At 48.2% G+C, this 19578-nt stretch overlaps 4 protein-coding genes across 7 annotated transcripts in view; 1 reads left to right on the top strand and 3 right to left on the bottom strand.

Moving 5' to 3' along the window:
* The window catches only part of LOC146009825 (uncharacterized), a 66168-nt gene extending 52168 nt beyond the window's left edge, over positions 1–14000 (bottom strand). For both annotated transcript variants that reach the window (XM_083150338.1, XM_083150339.1), the window contains exon 1: positions 13892–14000. In XM_083150338.1, the coding sequence (XP_083006464.1) occupies positions 13892–13976 (85 nt within the window). In that variant the 5' untranslated portion in view covers positions 13977–14000. The remainder of the gene's footprint in view (positions 1–13891) is intronic.
* LOC146009797 (uncharacterized) overlaps positions 1–19578 on the top strand; it is a 928908-nt gene that overhangs the window by 796799 nt on the left and 112531 nt on the right. The gene's annotated exons all lie outside the window — the stretch shown is intronic.
* Positions 1–19578, bottom strand: part of LOC146009800 (uncharacterized) — a 185381-nt gene that overhangs the window by 92706 nt on the left and 73097 nt on the right. The window lies entirely within an intron of this gene.
* Positions 8706–13577, bottom strand: LOC146009819 (uncharacterized). The gene is made up of 2 exons (XM_083150324.1): positions 12338–13577; positions 8706–10237 (listed from the first exon to the last, which is right to left on the bottom strand). Exons 1-2 carry the CDS (start codon positions 13575–13577, stop codon positions 9324–9326), a joined length of 2154 nt encoding a protein of 717 aa, XP_083006450.1. The 3' UTR covers positions 8706–9323.

Here is a 19578-nt window from a genome sequence, read left to right as displayed (position 1 = left end):
AGAAACCTCCCCCAGAGTATAGCGGCTTGATACTGGTCATTTGTGATCCATTGGATCCTTTTTATTATTATGCTAGTGAAAAGCCGGTCAAAATGGCAGCTTCTGCAGTGTACTTTCACTTTGAACTGTGACAGTTTTTAGCCCATAAACTCTCCCACCCCAATCCCTATGCTCCTAACTTCACAGCTACCTCTCTTCACATCCAGCAAGTTTGAAACAGATCAGTGTCCCTGCCTAAATTGCTTTCACTTGCTATACATATATACAGTTGTGCTGATAAGTTTACACACGTAGCAGCAGGATTTGTGATTTTTGGGCCATTTGTCAGAGATTATAAATGATAACTCACACACTTTTCTGTCACTCATGGTCAGTGGTTGGGTGACGCCAGTTATTGTCACACAACTAAATCATAATGACAACAGAAACTTCCCAAATGGCCCTGGGGTATGTCAACTTTTGATCAGGGTCATTTGGGTAGTTTCTGTTGTCATTATGATTTAAAAAGAGTTTGACAATAAATGGCGTCACCCAACCTCTAACCATGAGTGACAGAAAAGTTTGTGCGTTATGTAAACTTATCAGCACAGCTGTATTCTACCATTCAAAAGTTTGAGGTCACTTAGAAAGGTTCTTCTTTTTGAAAATAAAAAAACATTGTTTTTTTTTCCAATGAAGATAACATTAAATGAATCAGAAATACTCTATACATTGTCACTGTGGTAAATGACTATACTAGCTGCACACGTCTGGTATATAACGGAATATCTACATAGGTGTATAGAGGCCCATTTCCAGCAGCCAGCACTCCAGTGTTCTAATGGTACATTGTGTTTTATAATCACGTTAGAAGACTAATGGGTGATTAGAAAACCCTTGTGTAATTATGTTAGCAAAGAAAAAGAGAACTTTCATGTGAAACTCAACAGTCTATTCGTGTTCTTAGAAACAATTTTGTGAGATATTGCCAAGAAACTGAGCATTTCCTACAATGGAGTGTACTACTCCCTTCAGAGAACCGCACAAACAGGCTGTGAAGGAGAAGTGGGAGGCAGCGGTGCACACCTGAGCAAGAAGACAAGTACATAAGAGTCCCTTTTAGGCAGTCCATAACACTATTTTCCTATCTTCCTCTGTCCAATATCTGGGGTTATTTTTGCCCATATTAATCGTTTCCTTTTATTGGCCAGTCTCAGATATGGCTTTTTCATTGTCGCTTTGCTTAGAAGGCCAGCATCCAATATATTTTTTGACCTATTGGTTTATTTCTGGAGCACTGGTTTTCTATATTGAATTAGAATTCTCTAAGGTCTGCCACCCTAGCAGGAGAGGCAGAAGACCCAGTGGGAAGAAGGATGCAGACGGAGGGGTCCCGTACTAGTTACTGTCAATTAGAAATATATAATTTGGGTTTTGTGTCTACTGACCTCTGTTGGTGGGATCATAGAGAGAGAAGGGTGAGATTAATATTCCTCTTGGTACAGTATATAGTTATTTCTATAATTGTGCAAGTTATAGAAGATAGAGGGTTCTACCACAGATTAGGATAGAGCCAGCTGACATGAAAGAAGGTTTGTTGCAGTACTTCTCCCTACCAGTGGTGGTGCTGTCTATTGGGGTGTCAGTCTATAGTTCTGTGGTCTGTGTGGGATTCTGAGAACTTGGGATGTTTGAATGATTTGGTTCACAGGCCCTTCCCAGCCAGATCATCACATCAATTTCCTGGTATCGCTTTCAGTGCTATCCAGAGTGCCTGCCATGTTGGGTGCCTCCCAGATCACCTGCACTAGGTATTATTAAACTGCTCTAACCTGTGATCCTGCTGTACCAAGCTCCCAGGGTACAGGAACGTTTGTATTCCATGTGTGCTCCCAGTGCTAACCAGATCACCTGCTCTGCGGGATTCAGTGCTTCTAGTTACCTGCTCTGACTTGCGCATTCTGCTGTACCAAGCTCCTTATGTACCTGCATTAATCAGTACAATCTGGACCTTGTGGATATCCGTAGTATTTGCAGTGTCGTATGCCATGTGTGCTCCCAGTGCAATCCAGATTACCTGCAGTGTTCAGTGACATTTGTATTCTGTCCTGTGTGATAATAAACCTTTCATTATCTAGCAGTGGTGATGAATGACTCGTGGTAACCTCACATACAGGGGACATGGTATGGGACAGATCAGATTATAGAGGTACATTACGTATATGCATAGTTGTCATGAGCCAGCGGCCGAGGGACGCACCATTCTGGTGCTGCAGAGATAGTGTCCCCGTTCTGGTCATTGTGCCTGTGGATTGTTGGGTCCTAAGGGGGCCACCATCTTACCCTTTCCAAACCCTGGTATCCTGCGACTGCCGCGTCTCTGCCGCACCCTGGTATCCTGCGACTGCCGCGTCTCTGCCGCACCCTGGTATCCTGCGACTGCCGCACCTCTGCCACACCCTGGTATCCTGCGACTGCCGCACCTCTGCCGCACCCTGGTATCCTGCGACTGCTGCACCTCTGCCACACCCTGTTTTCCTGCGACTGCCGCACCTCTGCCACACCCTGGTATCCTGCGACTGCCGCACCTCTGCCACACCCTGGTATCCTGCGACTGCCGCACCTCTGCCGCACCCTGGTATCCTGCGACTGCCGCACCCTGGTATCCTGCGACTGCCGCACCTCTGCCACACCCTGTTATCCTGCGACTGCCGCACCTCTGCCACACCCTGGTATCCTGCGACTGCCGCACCTCTGCCACACCCTGGTATCCTGCGACTGCCGCACCTCTGCCACACCCTGGTATCCTGCGACTACCGCACCTCTGCCACACCCTGTTATCCTGCGACTGCCGCACCTCTGCCACACCCTGGTATCCTGCGACTACCGCACCTCTGCCACACCCTGTTATCCTGCGACTGCCGCACCTCTGCCACACCCTGGTATCCTGCGACTGCCGCACCTCTGCCACACCCTGGTATCCTGCTACTGCCGCACCTCTGCCGCACCCTGGTATCCTGCGACTGCCGCACCTCTGCCACACCCTGTTATCCTGCGACTGCCGCACCTCTGCCACACCCTGGTATCCTGCGACTGCCGCACCTCTGCCACACCCTGGTATCCTGCGACTGCCCCACCTCTGCCGCACCCTGGTATCCTGCGACTGCCGCACCTCTGCCGCACCCTGTTATCCTGCGACTGCCGCACCTCTGCCGCACCCTGTTATCCTGCGACTGCCGCACCCTGGTATCCTGCGACTGCCCCACCTCTGCCGCACCCTGGTATCCTGCGACTGCCGCGTCTCTGCCACACCCTGGTATCCTGCGACTGCCGCACCTCTGCCACACCCTGGTATCCTGCGACTGCCGCACCCTGGTATCCTGCGACTGCCGCACCTCTGCCGCACCCTGGTATCCTGCGACTGCCGCACCTCTGCCACACCCTGGTATCCTGCGACTGCCGCACCTCTGCCACACCCTGGTATCCTGCGACTGCCGCACCTCTGCCACACCCTGGTATCCTGCGACTGCCGCCTATCTGCCGCACCCTGGTATCCTGCGACTGCCGCACCTCTGCCACACCCTGGTATCCTGCGACTGCCGCACCTCTGCCACACCCTGTTATCCTGCGACTGCCGCACCTCTGCCACACCCTGGTATCCTGCGACTGCCGCACCTCTGCCACACCCTGGTATCCTGCGACTGCCGCACCTCTGCCACACCCTGGTATCCTGCGACTACCGCACCTCTGCCACACCCTGTTATCCTGCGACTGCCGCACCTCTGCCACACCCTGGTATCCTGCGACTACCGCACCTCTGCCACACCCTGTTATCCTGCGACTGCCGCACCTCTGCCACACCCTGGTATCCTGCGACTGCCGCACCTCTGCCACACCCTGGTATCCTGCTACTGCCGCACCTCTGCCGCACCCTGGTATCCTGCGACTGCCGCACCTCTGCCACACCCTGTTATCCTGCGACTACCGCGGGACAGTTCAGTGTACGAGGCCAGGGTTGGTTGTATTGGGCTCCCATATCATATAATGCTATATTATGATGGTGTTACAAACCTCTACAATGTTTTGCCTCCTTGGGGACACTGCATCTTCCAACCACAACCTGGGATGGCGGCCAGCTACAGCGGCTGCGGTAACCAAGTAGCCTTATGCCAAGTGATACTTGCTTTTATTATGATCTTTATTCACTTGCCTGCATTTTACTATTCTTTCTCCCAAAGCTCAGCCTGCAAGAATACATTACAGCTCTCCCTTGTCCAAAAGTACCAACTCGCAGCGTGCTGCTGAGATCTAGACCCTGCTCTGTTCTTTACCGTGTACCATTCCTCATTGGTTATCAGACACTTGTTAATTAATCCAATCAATTATCCTGCAGTTTTCATGCAATTGCATAAGCTCCTACTGCTTGAGGTTTAAGACCTGGCAGCATCCTAAGTATCAGTTAGTGCATCATTTACTAAGGGAACAACAGGGAGTTGTTATAGGCAGAGGACCCTCCCATTGGCTCTAGGGGTCTCATACAATTGTACTGGAGCTCCATAACAGGTGGGGGACTGCAATGTACTCTATGGAAGTAATACCCCATACTTTATTAACAAGAGTATAAATAGAAAGCATTGCAAATTGCTAGTAATCATTGGGAGCTTAGCTGCATAACAAACACTTCTAAAAAGTTTATTATGTGTCTTGCAGACCCTACTTAGCTGATGTGTAGTGGGTCTTTAGAATGCACAAATCCACACTAGGTCAGGTGACCACAAAGGTCAGGTGACATTGGCTATGTAGAATGTACAAACATGAATACATTTTATGTGATATATTCCCTGAGATAAGTGTTAATAGAACTCCTAACCACACGTTGGCCAGTGAAGCACCAATCCTCTTCCAGATAGACCCCCAGGACATTCTCCCAGGCCAGATCAATTGGATGTAGATAGCATCCCGGCAGTCAGAATTAGTGGCCGGAACACCTGTACCACAAAATCAGTGCCGATACCAATGCCAGAACCTGATTTATGCTGTGGTCCAGGAACTCTGCATCCAAAGATGCCTCACTGATCCCAGAAAACGAGACCAGATTCACGCCCCATTTTTGCCTTGTAAATGATCGCTGCTTTATAACAATGTCCAGGAGCGACCAGCATCCTAACCGTCTAGTAATCTCATGCATTGTCCAGATGGGATACTTCTAGAAGCCGCTCTGTCCGGGACAGTTACAGAATGTCAGCCCTTTTCTTCATTCTAACAAGTCCTAGATAATTCTGGTCCAACCGCTTTACCATCACAACTCCACAAGGAAGGAGAGAGAAAGATTTGTCTCGATATGGGGCACCAAGGAAAACACTGACGTCCTAAAATCTAACTTTTATTAGTTTAATACTAAAACAAGCGAAAGATAAAACACAAATATACATACATGGGAGGGAAGGTACATTTCAGAACATGCAAGTGCAAGCGTGCCCCGCGTGCCTTGAGTAATAATTCTGTTTTTATTACCAAGATAAGGTCAGCCTTCAGAGACGTGGTAGAGACGCTCTGTATCTAATTATACCATTGCAGCAAGCTGCTGATTATTATAACAGATCGTGTCAGGGAATAATGGGTACTTATGTAGTATCTGGGCACCCGATTTAGAAATTGGGTCGGATCGGGCACATCGCATCGGATGCGATGGACCCGATTTTTCCATAGGATTCAATGTTAAAATGGTCTGAGTCCATTTTAACATAGAATTCAATGGGAAAAAGGGGTCCTTTTCATACCCCTACTATCCAAGTGGGCATGGAAGCCGAGCCCGAAGCGTGCCCCGCGAGGGGACACAGAATACCGTTCACTCACCACGCTTTGGGCTCGGTGGCTCGCTACGCTCGCCACAGGTTTATATCCAACTCCATGCCCACTTGGATAGTAGGGGTATGAAAAGGACCCCTTTTTCCCATTGAATTCCATGTTAAAATGGACTCAGTCCATTTTAACATTGAATCCTATGGAAAAATCGGGTCATCGCATCGCATGCGATGGTCGTATGCGATGCGATATCGCATCGCATCTGATTGTATGCCTTAACTTAAGGCATACAATCAAAAAAATCGGGCGCCCAGATACTACATAAGTACCGAATAATGTGTTACTGTAGGTACAGATTGTTACTGTGTGTCTTTTATCAAGAGATTACAGAATTGCACACTGTCAAACGAATGACCTGTCGAACTAACGACCTTCCGAACTAATGACTTGTCGACCTAAAACCATGTCAACCTTTTCCTGTGTCGACCTAGACCCATGTCGACCTAATGCTGTAGACCAAATGACCACATCCCCTTTTAACATGGTTATACTGTCTTGATGGAAGGATACAACACGGTAAAGGCCCCCATACATTAGTCCGACTTGTCCTAGGGCAAGTCGGACCTGATTTCCCCTGCAGCTCCCCGGGAGGGGGACACACGATTAGGCACTTGATGTGCCAAGGTTTGCATATGATAAATCGCATTGGATTTATCATATGCGGCTCCCGGGGAGCTGCAGGAGGAGGGAGCCGTGCGGGGGACGGCAGCGGGATGCCGGCTAATTGAGAGCCGAGCAGGGAGAGGCTACATAGGGACCCGAGCAGGAGGAAGCTGTGTTGCGGTGGGGTGACAGCGGGAGGCGAGCAGGGAGAACTTGAACGGGACCGTGCATCGGATCGGAGGGGATGTCTACAAGTGCAATTTGGGCCGATTTCACTACCCGATTCATCCGAATCGGGTGAAATCGTTCCCATATCGCATAGTGTATGGGGGCCTTTACAAATTGCACATACAAACAAATGACAGGTATAACCTGCTGAAAGAACAAAAAGGAGCATTTCATTTCCTAGGGAAAACTTACAAAGGGAGACAAATAATAAAATGATAAGCCGTGATGTAGCTGCACCAATGCTGTATGTTGTGTTCTCTGTTACATGACAGCGAGACAGGGCGTAAACATTAGTCACTGATACTTTCACAGCTGGAGACATTAATCATAGTAATAAATACAATACAGCACATGATGACGCAGAACAATGTGCGTTATTATAAGTGATATATGACAATCGGATACAGTTAGTCAATGGTCCTAAAATACTGCATGAACTGGGATAGTAGAAGGGAGGGAGAAGTTCATGACGGACATTTCATCCACTCTTCTTGTGCATTGATGTATTTATACAAAGAAACCCTCTTTTCAAGTGTAATTGTCATTTCATTCTCAATTTGAGTGACAGGTCACCATTCACTTTAAGGTATATTCATTAAAAGTTCATATTTAAACTTAATAATAATACAATTGATTTAAAAGAGTGTCCCAGAAAATACATATTCAGTCTTTTCTTGCAACCCTGGTGCTAGGTTCCCCCATAACTAATGCCCCTTTCAGACCGCACTTTTTACCCAGTATTTTGCCGTTTTCTTTACCGTTTTAAAACGGTAATTGTGCAGTCTGAAAGGTGCAGAGTGAATTTACCGGTTCTATTGAACTGGTATTTCTAAACGGTAATAAAGCAGGGTCCTACCCGTTTCAGACCCATTTTTTTTTCATCCACTGTTTTCTATGGGTTAAAATGGGTTCAGTGTTGTGAAGGAACAAAAACTGCACTGAAATCCCGTTTAAGGACATGAGGTGTGAAAGGGGTATTAGCTGGCAGGCCCGTTTTTAGAAACAATACCTGGTCAAAGCCAGTTTTGCAGTCTGAAAGCAGCATAAAGCTGGGTACACATATATACAATCGTCGGGCCGTTCTTCCGTTCTGGGTCGGACAGCCGTTCAATTGTATATGTGTGTACGCTGTCCCGACTCCCTCTGTACGAGCGATAAACGGCCAAAAACGGTCCTGTCCGTCCATACTCGGTCGGTCGAAGGTTTAGTGATGTTTAATATTCATCAGACAGGACGGGCCCATATCGGAACAAAAGTGCAGGGTGTACGCACGTTCCATCGATATGCTGCCGTCCTTGCAAACTATACTGCCAAAGCTGGAACACCCATGTGGGCGTTCCATAGCTGCAGCATCTCTGGCAGGGTGACTAAAAAAAAAAAAAAAAATGGCGTGGGGTCCCCTCCCCCACGGCTGTAACCAGCACCAGGCTGAAGAGCCGGGGCTGGTATAAAAAAAATCAGGAATCCCGACAAATAGGGCTTCGCTGATTTTTTTAAAACCAGCCCCAGGTCCGGGACTGGTTCCCAAAATACGGGGGACAAAATGACTAGGGGTCCCCCGTATTTTAAAAACCAGCCCCAGGCCAAACCAGCCAGCAGGGTAATGCCACAGCCAGGGGACACTTATTATATAAGGTCCCGCGGCCAAAGCATTCAGCCCTCTGACCGGTCCTGAGGAAGTGGGGACCCCCCCAATAAAGGTTTTTCTGAACTTGTTCTGGGAGCACCACCAACCCTGTGATTGACAGATAGAATCTCCCTCACGAGACTTATGTTGGTTCCTTTCTCTAAGTGATAGAAATAATTGTTCGGATTATGTGCGGAAATCTAGTGCAATAGGATCCAACTAGACTAATCACACTGGTTCCATCCCAATCAGTGCAGGGATATCTGACCGCATAACCAAATATATATATCATTTATCATTTGGCCCCGCAAGGGGTGAATTTTTTCACTTGAAACCCACCATTATCCTAAGCTAGATAATGAACCAGATTTGGTCCAGATGCACCAAGGAACATAGGAAGCCATGGAGAACATACATCATTTATTTATCGCACCCCCTGAATTTTCCTTTTACCTTTGTGGTTAGATTATAGTTTATCCTCAGTTAGATTATAGTTTATGGTGCAAACCGCATTAGCAGGACGGATATATAAGGTGTATAAAGGTATTCTATAATGACTTGGATAAACCTAAGGACATGTTTTGCATACGGCTCTCTGATAGGTTGTCATCACGCCATTTAGCCAATACCTATTAACGGTACACCAAGGTATCGATCTAAGAAATCACTGTTAACCACTGAAGAAAGGAAATGTTGGGCTGCTGACTTCACAATCGGTTCCGGATGGTCTTGCACCAATCTGTTTCTTCATTGGTCTGTAACGATAGCAGTCACTCAGTCAGGTCAGGGCTGTAGGGAGACGGATGATCCAGCTCTGTTCCATAATGAACATCTGTCCTGCTGTGGTTAAAGGCAATGTACCAAACCCCAACCAGTTCCCCGGACATGACGTTCCCACAGTATATCTCCATAGGTTAGCAATGAAAAGTTCTAGAAAAGGGGTATAAACGACTATGTAACCATATTATGGTACCAGTTCTCCACCTCTATTGCAATGCCCTCATGCAAAATATGATGTGTGTCAATTCACACAGTCTGAACAGGGAAATGTTTTCTCACCTGTGTGAAGTCTCCAATGTCTAACAAGATGCGATTTATTTGTAAAATATTTCCCGCACTTGGCACATGAATATGGTTTCTCCCCTGTGTGAAGTCTCTCATGCGCAACAAGATTTGATTTATTTGTAAAACATTTCCCACACTGGGCGCATGTAAACGGCCTCTCACCTGTGTGAAGTCTCTCATGCCTAATAAGATGAGACCTGTCGGAAAAACATTTTGCGCACTCGGCGCATGAAAACGGCTTTTCGCCTGTGTGGAGTCTCTCGTGTGTAACAAGATGTGATTTCCGTGTAAAACATTTCCCGCACTCGGTGCATGTAAAAGGCTTCTCGCCTGTGTGCAGTCTCTCATGCGTAACAAGATACGATTTCTGTATGAAACATTTCCCGCACTCAGAGCATGAATATGGTTTTTCCCCTGTGTGAGTTCTCTGATGTGTAATAAGAGCTGCTTTGTACGTAAAACATTTCCCACACTCAAGACACGAAAAAGGCTTCTCCCCCGTGTGAGTTCTCTCATGTCGATCGAAAACAGATTTATATGTAAAACATTTCCCGCACTCAGCACAGGAAAATGGTTTCTCCCCGGTGTTTTCTTGCCGATAGGCAATGAAATCTGTTTCCGAGGTAAAACGTTCGGCACCAAGAGAAGAAGGAAACATTTGGTCTAATCTAAGACCTGTAATAGATGGATTTATTTCATAGGAACCAGAATAGTCCTCATGATAAACCAGATCGGATGATAAATCAGCATTGTGACAATCTGGACGTTTAATTGAGCCAATAAAGTCTTCTCCTTGAGAATCTCTTGTGATGTCATATCCTTCTAGATCGGGATATGGAGATAAAATGAGACCTCCTGTCAGTACATCATCTGCCAATAAAAAAAAAATGGAAATGTCATTTTCCAATACAGATAATGGTTAAATGTCCCTGTACTGCAATGACATAGATCCCTTCATTTATACACACTTCTATACATAATGTACATGGTCATATTACTTGTAGTACTTTCATTGGCTCCCCTTATAGATCTCTAGGTTGTCTGTATTATCAGTAGCAACTTAAATATAGATCGTTTGTGATCCCCATCCTCTGATAAAATTTACATTATAAGAACTGTGAAACGCGTTAGCCCTCAGTTTTAAGTGATATTACTTTTAGTGCTATCATTGGCTCTCCCTAGATATTTAAGTTGTTTGTATTAGTAGCTGCTTCAATATGGATTGTTTGCGATTCCCATCCCCTGATGAAATTCACATTATACTGATGGTGAAACGCGTTAGCCCTCATTAGCTTTTAGTGACATTACTTTTAGTGCTTTTATAGACTCCCTTTAGATATTTAGATTGTGTTATCAGTAGCGGCTATGGATTGTGTGAGACTACAATTCTAATCCCCTGATGAAACAGTCACATTATACCGATGGTGAAACGCGTTAGCCCTCATTAGCTTTTAGTACTTTTAAATATAGATACTTAGATTATACTATATTTAGCAGCTTTAATATGGATTGTGTGTGATCCTCAGTCTTATCCCCTGATGAAAGTCACATCAGAAGAATGGTGAAATGCGCCAGACCCATAATTTTAGGGATATTACTTTTAGTGCTTCCATTGGCTCCCCTTAGATGTATAGATTGTATTAATAGTAGCAGCTTTAATATGGATTGTTTGTGAGCCATATTATCATCCCCTGAAAGTGACATTAGAAGGATGGTGAAACGCGTTAGCCCCTCATTTTAGTGGTATTACTTCTAGTGCTATCATTGGCTCCCTTTAGATAGTGTTATATGTAAAAGCTAAGATATGGATTGTTTGCCATCACAATACTCATCCCCTGATGAAACAGTAACATTAGAAGGATGGTGAAATGCGTTACACTATCTATTACTTTTGGTGCTATCTTTGGCTCCCTTTAGATATTTAGATTGTATCCGCTTAGATATGGATTGTTTGGAATCGCCATTCTCATCCCCTGGTGAAACAGTCACATTATACCGATGGTAAAACGCGTTAGCCCTCATTAGCTTTTAGTACTTTTAAATATAGATATTTAGATTATACTATATTTAGCAGCTTTAATATGGATTGTGTGTGATCCTCAGTCTTATCCCCTGATGAAAGTCACATCAGAAGGATGGTGAAATGCATCAGTGCCCATCATTTTAGGGATATTACTTTTAGTGCTTCCATTGGCTCCCCTTAGATGTATAGATTGTATTATTAGTAGCAGCTTTAATATGGATTGTTTGTGATCCATATTCTCATCCCCTGAAAGTGACATTAGAAGGATGGTGAAACGCGTTAGCCCTCATTTTAGTGGTATTACTTCTAATGCTATCATTGGCTCCCTTTAGATAGTGTTATATGTAACAGCTAAGATATGGATTGTTTGCCATCACAATACTCATCCCCTGATGAAACAGTCACATTAGAAGAATGGTGAAATGCGTTACACTATCTATTACTTTTGGTGCTATCTTTGGCTCCCTTTAGATATTTAGATTGTATCCGCTTAGATATGGATTGTTTGGAATCACCATTCTCATCCCCTGGTGAAACGGTCACATTAAGTGGATGGTGAAACGCATTAGCCGTCATTATCCGCTCCCCTTGGACTCTGCACTAACGTTTGCATTCCCTGGGTGGTTCGTTGACTTGTATCCACTAGCCAAGATGTGGCAAGTCACCTACAAAAGGAACTGAGAGTCTGGAATATCTAATTCTGCGCAACAGCTTAGTGTGAGCCCATTGGCAGTTACTAGCGGAGTTCTCTCCAGTAATGTTAAGTTTCACCTCTTGTTTTTTTAGTATCATGACAAACATCCATACATCTGCCTGTGTGCAGCCTCAATGAAGGTTTCAGTCTGCTAATGTCCACATTACCTACTCAGAACCTCCTCCATGCACTTCACAGAAATGGGCAAACTGATGTAGTATTCTGCAGAATGGGATCATTGGATCACACTCACCTGTGCGAATACCTGTAGGGATTTCCTCCTCCTCACACTGCTGATCACCCCTCATATATGTGTCTTCTTCTCCCTCTGTATTTTCTGCCTTCATATCAGTCACAGAAGTCTCTTCTTCTCCCTCTGTATCTTCTGCCTTCATATCAGTCACATACGTCTCTTCTTCTCCCTCTGTATCTTCTGCCTTCATATCCGTCACATACGTCTCTTCTTCTCCCTCTGTATCTTCTGCCTTCATATCAGTCACATATGTCTCTTCTTCTCCCTCTGTATCTTCTGCCTTCATATCAGTCACATACGTCTCTTCTTCTCCCTCTGTATCTTCTGCCTTCATATCAGTCACATACGTCTCTTCTCCCTCTGTACCTTCTGCCTTCATATCAGTCACATACGTCTCTTCTTCTCCCTCTGTATCTTCTGCCTTCATATCAGTCACATACGTCTCTTCTGCTCCCTCTGTATCTTCTGCCTTCATATCAGTCACATACGTCTCTTCTTCTCCCTCTGTATCTTCTGCCTTCATATCAGTCACATACGTCTCTTCTTCTCCCTCTGTATCTTCTGCCTTCATATCAGTCACATAAGTCTCTTCTTCTCCCTCTGTATCTTCTGCCTTCATATCAGTCACATACGTCTCTTCTTCTCCCTCTGTATCTTCTGCCTTCATATCAGTCACATACGTCTCTTCTTCTCCCTCCGTATCTTCTGCCTTCATATCAGTCACATACGTCTCTTCTCCTCTCTCTGTATCTTCTGCCTTCATATCAGTCACATACGTCTCTTCTTCTCCCTCTGTATCTTCTGCCTTCATATCAGTCACATAAGTCTCTTCTTCTCCCTCTGTATCTTCTGCCTTCATATCAGTCACATACGTCTCTTCTTCTCCCTCTGTATCTTCTGCCTTCATATCAGTCACATACGTCTCTTCTTCTCCCTCTGTACCTTCCGCCTTCATATCAGTCACATACGTCTCTTCTCCCTCTGTATCTTCTGCCTTCATATCAGTCACATACGTCTCTTCTCCTCCCTCTGTATCTTCTGCCTTCATATCAGTCACATACGTCTCTTCTTCTCCCTCTGTATCTTCTGCCTTCATATCAGTCACATACGTCTCTTCTTCTCCCTCTGTATCTTCTGCCTTCATATCAGTCACATACGTCTCTTCTTCTCCCTCTGTATCTTCTGCCTTCATATCAGTCACATACGTCTCTTCTCCTCCCTCTGTACCTTCTGCCTTCATATCACTGAGATCTTCAACCTAATATTGAGAATACACAGCATTTCATATATAGCAATCATGTAGTGATATCTGGTATATTGGTTAGACTCTAAATCCCACCTACCTGATCCTCCTGTGGGGTCCTGTGATTCTCTTCTGTACAATCCTGGGAATATAGAGGACGGGGACATCTCTCTGGGGTATTCCTGTTACTGGCCCCATCTGTAGGAGACACACAGTGACTGAGGACATTGTATATATGTGATGATCAGATGCTGGGTGTATATAGGGGACCCCCATACCTGCTCTCTCCTGTACAATAAATGTCTCCTTACCCAGTGATGTGAGGGGTCGGTGATTCTCCATCATCACGTCCTTGTACAGACCCCTGTGTTCCTCTATATACTCACCCTCCTGCATGGAGAGATAGACAGTGACATCCTGACACCTTATAGGCACCTGACACACATAATGATACAGTGATCACCCAGACACATCCCCGGTGTTACTGTATAACGTCCCATTCCCAGCAGTCACCTCTCCTGTCACATCCCCCGGTGTTACTGTATAATGTCCCATTCCCAGCAGTCACCTCTCCGGTCACATTCCCCGGTGTTACTGTATAACGTCGCAATCCCAGCAGTCACCTCTCCGGTCACATTCCCCGGTGTTACTGTATAACGTCGCATTCCCAGCAGTCACCTCTCCGGTCACATCCCCCGGTGTTACTGTATAACGTCCCATTCCCAGCAGTCACCTCTCCGGTCACATCCCCCAGTGTTACTGTATAACGTCCCATTCCCAGCAGTCACCTCTTCCGTCACATCCCCCGGTGTTACTGTATAACATCCCATTCCCAGCAGTCACCACTCCGGTCACATCCCCCGGTGTTACTGTATAACGTCCCATTCCCAGCAGTCACCTCTCCGGTCACATCCCCCGGTGTTACTGTATAACATCCCATTCCCAGCAGTCACCTCTCCGGTCACATCCCCCGGTGTTACTGTATAACGTCCCATTCCCAGCAGTCACCTCTCCGGTCACATCCCCCGGTGTTACTGTATAACGTCCCATTCCCAGCAGTCACCTCTCCTGTCACATCCCCCGGTGTTACTGCATAACGTCCAATTCCCAGCAGTCACCTCTCCGGTCACATCCCCCGGTGTTACTGTATAACGTCCAATTCCCAGCAGTCACCTCTCCTGTCACATCCCCCGGTGTTACTGTATAACGTCCCATTCCCACCAGTCACCTCTCCGGTCACATCCCCCGGTGTTACTGTATAACGTCCCATTCCCAGCAGTCACCTCTCCGGCCACATCCCCCGGTGTTACTGTATAACGTCACATTCCCAGCAGTCACCTCTCCGGTCACATCCAGTCACCTCTCCGGTCATATCACCGGTGTTACTGTATAACATCCCATTCCCAGCAGTCACCTCTCCTGTCACATCCCCCGGTGTTACTGTATAACGTCCCATTCCCAGCAGTCACCACTCCGGTCACATCCCCCGGTGTTACTGTATAACGTCCCATTCCCAGCAGTCACTTCTCCGGTCACATCCCCCGGTGTTACTGTATAACGTCCCATTCCCAGCAGTCACCTCTCCTGTCACATCCCCCGGTGTTACTGTATAATGTCCCATTCCCAGCAGTCACCTCTCCGGTCACATCCCCGGTGTTACTGTATAACGTCCCATTCCCAGCAGTCACCTCTCCGGTCACATCCCCCGGTGTTACTGTATAACGTCCCATTCCCAGCAGTCACCTCTCCGGCCACATCCCCCGGTGTTACTGTATAACGTCACATTCCCAGCAGTCACCTCTCCGGTCACATCCCCCGGTGTTACTGTATAACGTCCCATTCCCAGCAATCACCTCTCCGGTCACATCCCCCAGTGTTAATGTATAACGTCCCATTCCCAGCAGTCACCTCTCCGGTCACATCCCCCAGTGTTACTGTATAACGCCCCATTCCCAGCAGTCACCTCTCCGGTCACATCCCCCGATGTTACTGTATAACGTCCCATTCCCAGCAGTCACCTCTCCGGTCACATCCCCTGGTGTTACTGTATAACGTCCCATTCCCAGCAGTCACCTCTCCGGTCACATCCCCCGGTGTTACTGTATAATGTCCCATTCCCAGCAGTCACCTCTCCGGTCACATCCCCCGGTGTTACTGTATAATGTCCCATTCCCAGCAGTCACCTCTCCGGTCACATCCCCCGGTGTTACTGTATAATGTCCCATTCCCAGCAGTCACCTCTCCGGTCACATCCCCCGGTGTTACTGTATAATGTCCCATTCCCAGCAGTCACCTCTCCAGTCACATCCCCCGGTGTTACTGTATAACATCCCATTCCCAGCAGTCACCTCTCCGGTCATATCACCGGTGTTACTGTATAACGTCCCATTCCCAGCAGTCACCTCTCTGGTCACATCCCCCGGTGTTACTGTATAACATCCCATTCCCAGCAGTCACCTCTCCGGTCACATCACCGGTGTTACTGTAGAACATCCCATTCCCAGCAGTCACCTCTCCGGTCATATCACCGGTGTTACTGTGTAACGTCCCATTCCCAGCAGTCACCTCTCCGGTCACATCACCGGTGTTACTGTGTAACGTCCCATTCCCAGCAGTCACCTCTCCGGTCACATCCCCGGTGTTACTGTATAACATCCCATTCCCAGCAGTCACCTCTCCGGTCACATCACCGGTGTTACTGTGTAACGTCCCATTCCCAGCAGTCACCTCTCCGGTCACATCCCCGGTGTTACTGTATAACATCCCATTCCCAGCAGTCACCTCTCCTGTCACATCCCCGGTGTTACTGTATAACGTCCCATTCCCAGCAGTCACCTCTCCGGTCACATCCCGGTGTTACTGTATAATGTCCCATTCCCAGCAGTCACCTCTCCGGTCACATCACCGGTGTTACTGTAGAACATCCCATTCCCAGCAGTCACCTCTCCGGTCATATCACCGGTGTTACTGTGTAACGTCCCATTCCCAGCAGTCACCTCTCCGGTCACATCCCCGGTGTTACTGTATAACGTCCCATTCCCAGCAGTCACCTCTCCGGTCACATCCCGGTGTTACTGTATAATGTCCCATTCCCAGCAGTCACCTCTCCGGTCACATCACCGGTGTTACTGTAGAACATCCCATTCCCAGCAGTCACCTCTCCGGTCATATCACCGGTGTTACTGTGTAACGTCCCATTCCCAGCAGTCACCTCTCCGGTCACATCCCGGTGTTACTGTATAATGTCCCATTCCCAGCAGTCACCTCTCCGGTCACATCCCCCGGTGTTATTGTATAACGTCCCATTCCCAGCAGTCACCTCTCTGGTCACATCCCCCCGTGTTACTGTATAACGTCCCATTCCCAGCAGTCACCTCTCCGGTCACATCCCCCCGTGTTACTGTATAACGTCCCATTCCCAGCAGTCACCTCTCCGGTCACATCCCCCGGTGTTACTGTATAACGTCCCATTCCCAGCAGTCACCTCTCCGGTCACATCCCCGGTGTTACTGTATAACGTCCCATTCCCAGCAGTCACCTCTCCGGTCACATCCCCGGTGTTACTGTATAACGCCCCATTCCCAGCAGTCACCTCTCCGGTCACATCCCCGGTGTTACTGTATAACGTCCCATTCCCAGCAGTCACCTCTCCGGTCACATCCCCCGGTGTTACTGTATAACATCCCATTCCCAGCAGTCACCTCTCCGGTCACATCCCCCGGTGTTACTGTATAACGTCCCACTCCTAGCAGTCACCTCTCCGGTCACATCCCCCCGTGTTACTGTATAACGTCCCACTCCCAGCAGTCATCTCTCCGGTCACATCCCCCGGTGTTACTGTATAACGTCCCATTCCCAGCAGTCACCTCTCTGGTCACATCCCCCGGTGTTACTGTATAACGTCCCACTCCCAGCAGTCACCTCTCCGGCCACATGCCCCGGTGTTACCGTATAACGTCCCATTCCCAGCAGTCACCTCTCCTGTCACATCCCCCGGTGTTACCGTATAAAGTCCCATTCCCAGCATTCACCTCTCCGGTCACCTCCCATTCCCAGCAGTCACCTCTCCGGTCACATCCCCGGTGTTACTGTATAATGTCCCATTCCCAGCGGTCACCTCTCTGGTCACATCCCCCGTTGTTACTGTATAACATCCCATTCCCAGCAGTCACCTCTCCGGTCACATCACCGGTGTTACTGTATAACATCCCATTCCCAGCAGTCACCTCTCCGGTCACATCCCCCGGTGTTACTGTATAACGTCCCACTCCCAGCAGTCACCTCTCCGGCCACATGCCCCGGTGTTACCGTATAACGTCCCATTCCCAGCAGTCACCTCTCCTGTCACATCCCCCGGTGTTACCGTATAAAGTCCCATTCCCAGCATTCACCTCTCCGGTCACCTCCCATTCCCAGCAGTCACCTCTCCGGTCACATCCCCGGTGTTACTGTATAATGTCCCATTCCCAGCGGTCACCTCTCTGGTCACATCCCCCGTTGTTACTGTATAACGCCCCATTCCCAGCAGTCACCTCTCCTGTCACATCCCCCGGTGTTACCGTATAAAGTCCCATTCCCAGCATTCACCTCTCCGGTCACCTCCCATTCCCAGCAGTCACCTCTCCGGTCACATCCCCGGTGTTACTGTATAATGTCCCATTCCCAGCGGTCACCTCTCTGGTCACATCCCCCGTTGTTACTGTATAACGTCCCATTCCCAGCAGTCACCTCTCCGGTCACATCCCCCGGTGTTACTGTATAACGCCCCATTCCCAGCAGTCACCTCTCCGGTCACATCACCGGTGTTACTGTATAACATCCCATTCCGAGCAGTCACCTCTCCGGTCACATCCCCCGGTGTTACTGTATAACGTCCCATTCCCAGCAGTCACCTCTCTGGTCACATCCCCCGGTGTTACTGTATAACATCCCATTCCCAGCAGTCACCTCTCCGGTCACATCCCCCGGTGTTACTGTATAACGTCCCACTCCTAGCAGTCACCTCTCCGGTCACATCCCCCCGTGTTACTGTATAACGTCCCACTCCCAGCAGTCATCTCTCCGGTCACATCCCCCGGTGTTACTGTATAACGTCCCATTCCCAGCAGTCACCTCTCTGGTCACATCCCCCGGTGTTACTGTATAACGTCCCACTCCCAGCAGTCACCTCTCCGGCCACATGCCCCTGTGTTACCGTATAACGTCCCATTCCCAGCAGTCACCTCTCCTGTCACATCCCCCGGTGTTACCGTATAAAGTCCCATTCCCAGCATTCACCTCTCCGGTCACCTCCCATTCCCAGGAGTCACCTCTCCGGTCACATCCCCGGTGTTACTGTATAATGTCCCATTCCCAGCGGTCACCTCTCTGGTCACATCCCCCGTTGTTACTGTATAACGTCCCATTCCCAGCAGTCACCTCTCCGGTCACATCCCCCGTTGTTACTGTATAACGTCCCATTCCCAGCAGTCACCTCTCCGGTCACATCCCCCGGTGTTACTGTATAACGTCCCATTCCCAGCAGTCACCTCTCCGGTCACATCCCCCGGTGTTACTGTATAACGCCCCATTCCCACCAGTCACCTCTCCGGTCACCTCCCATTCCCAGCAGTCACCTCTCCGGTAACATCCCCCAGTGTTACTGTATAACGTCCCATTCCCAGCAGTCACCTCTCCGGTCATATCCCCCGGTGTTACTGTATAACGTCCCATTCCCAGCAGTCACCTCTCTGGTCACATCCCCCAATGTTACTGTATAACGTCCCATTCCCAGCAGTCACCTCTCTGGTCTTATCCCCGGTGTTACTGTATAACGTCCCATTCCCAACAGTCACCCCTCCGGTCACATCCCCCCGGTGTTACTGTATAATGCCCCATTCCCAGCAGTCACCTCTCTGGTCACATCCCCCTGGTGTTACTGTATAACGTCCCATTCCCAGCAGTCACCTCTCCGGTCACATCCCCCGGTGTTACTGTATAACATCCCATTCCCAGCAGT

Source organism: Crinia signifera, chromosome 6, assembly GCF_055691185.1.
Source record: "Crinia signifera chromosome 6, ASM5569118v1, whole genome shotgun sequence".
Classification (NCBI taxonomy): domain Eukaryota; kingdom Metazoa; phylum Chordata; class Amphibia; order Anura; family Myobatrachidae; genus Crinia; species Crinia signifera.
The sequence above is the reverse complement of the archived record's forward strand: the minus strand, read 5'-3'. Positions and strand labels throughout refer to the sequence as shown.

Bases quoted from the DNA above. Each gene is read 5' to 3' on its own strand.
- LOC146009819 (XM_083150324.1), bottom strand. From the start codon at position 13,577: ATGAAGGCAGAAGGTACAGAGGGAGGAGAAGAGACGTATGTGACTGAT. The intron at 10,238-12,337 runs GTGAGTGTGATC...TTTTATTGGCAG, and splicing joins CCCTACAGGTATTCGCACAG to ATGATGTACTGACAGGAGGT.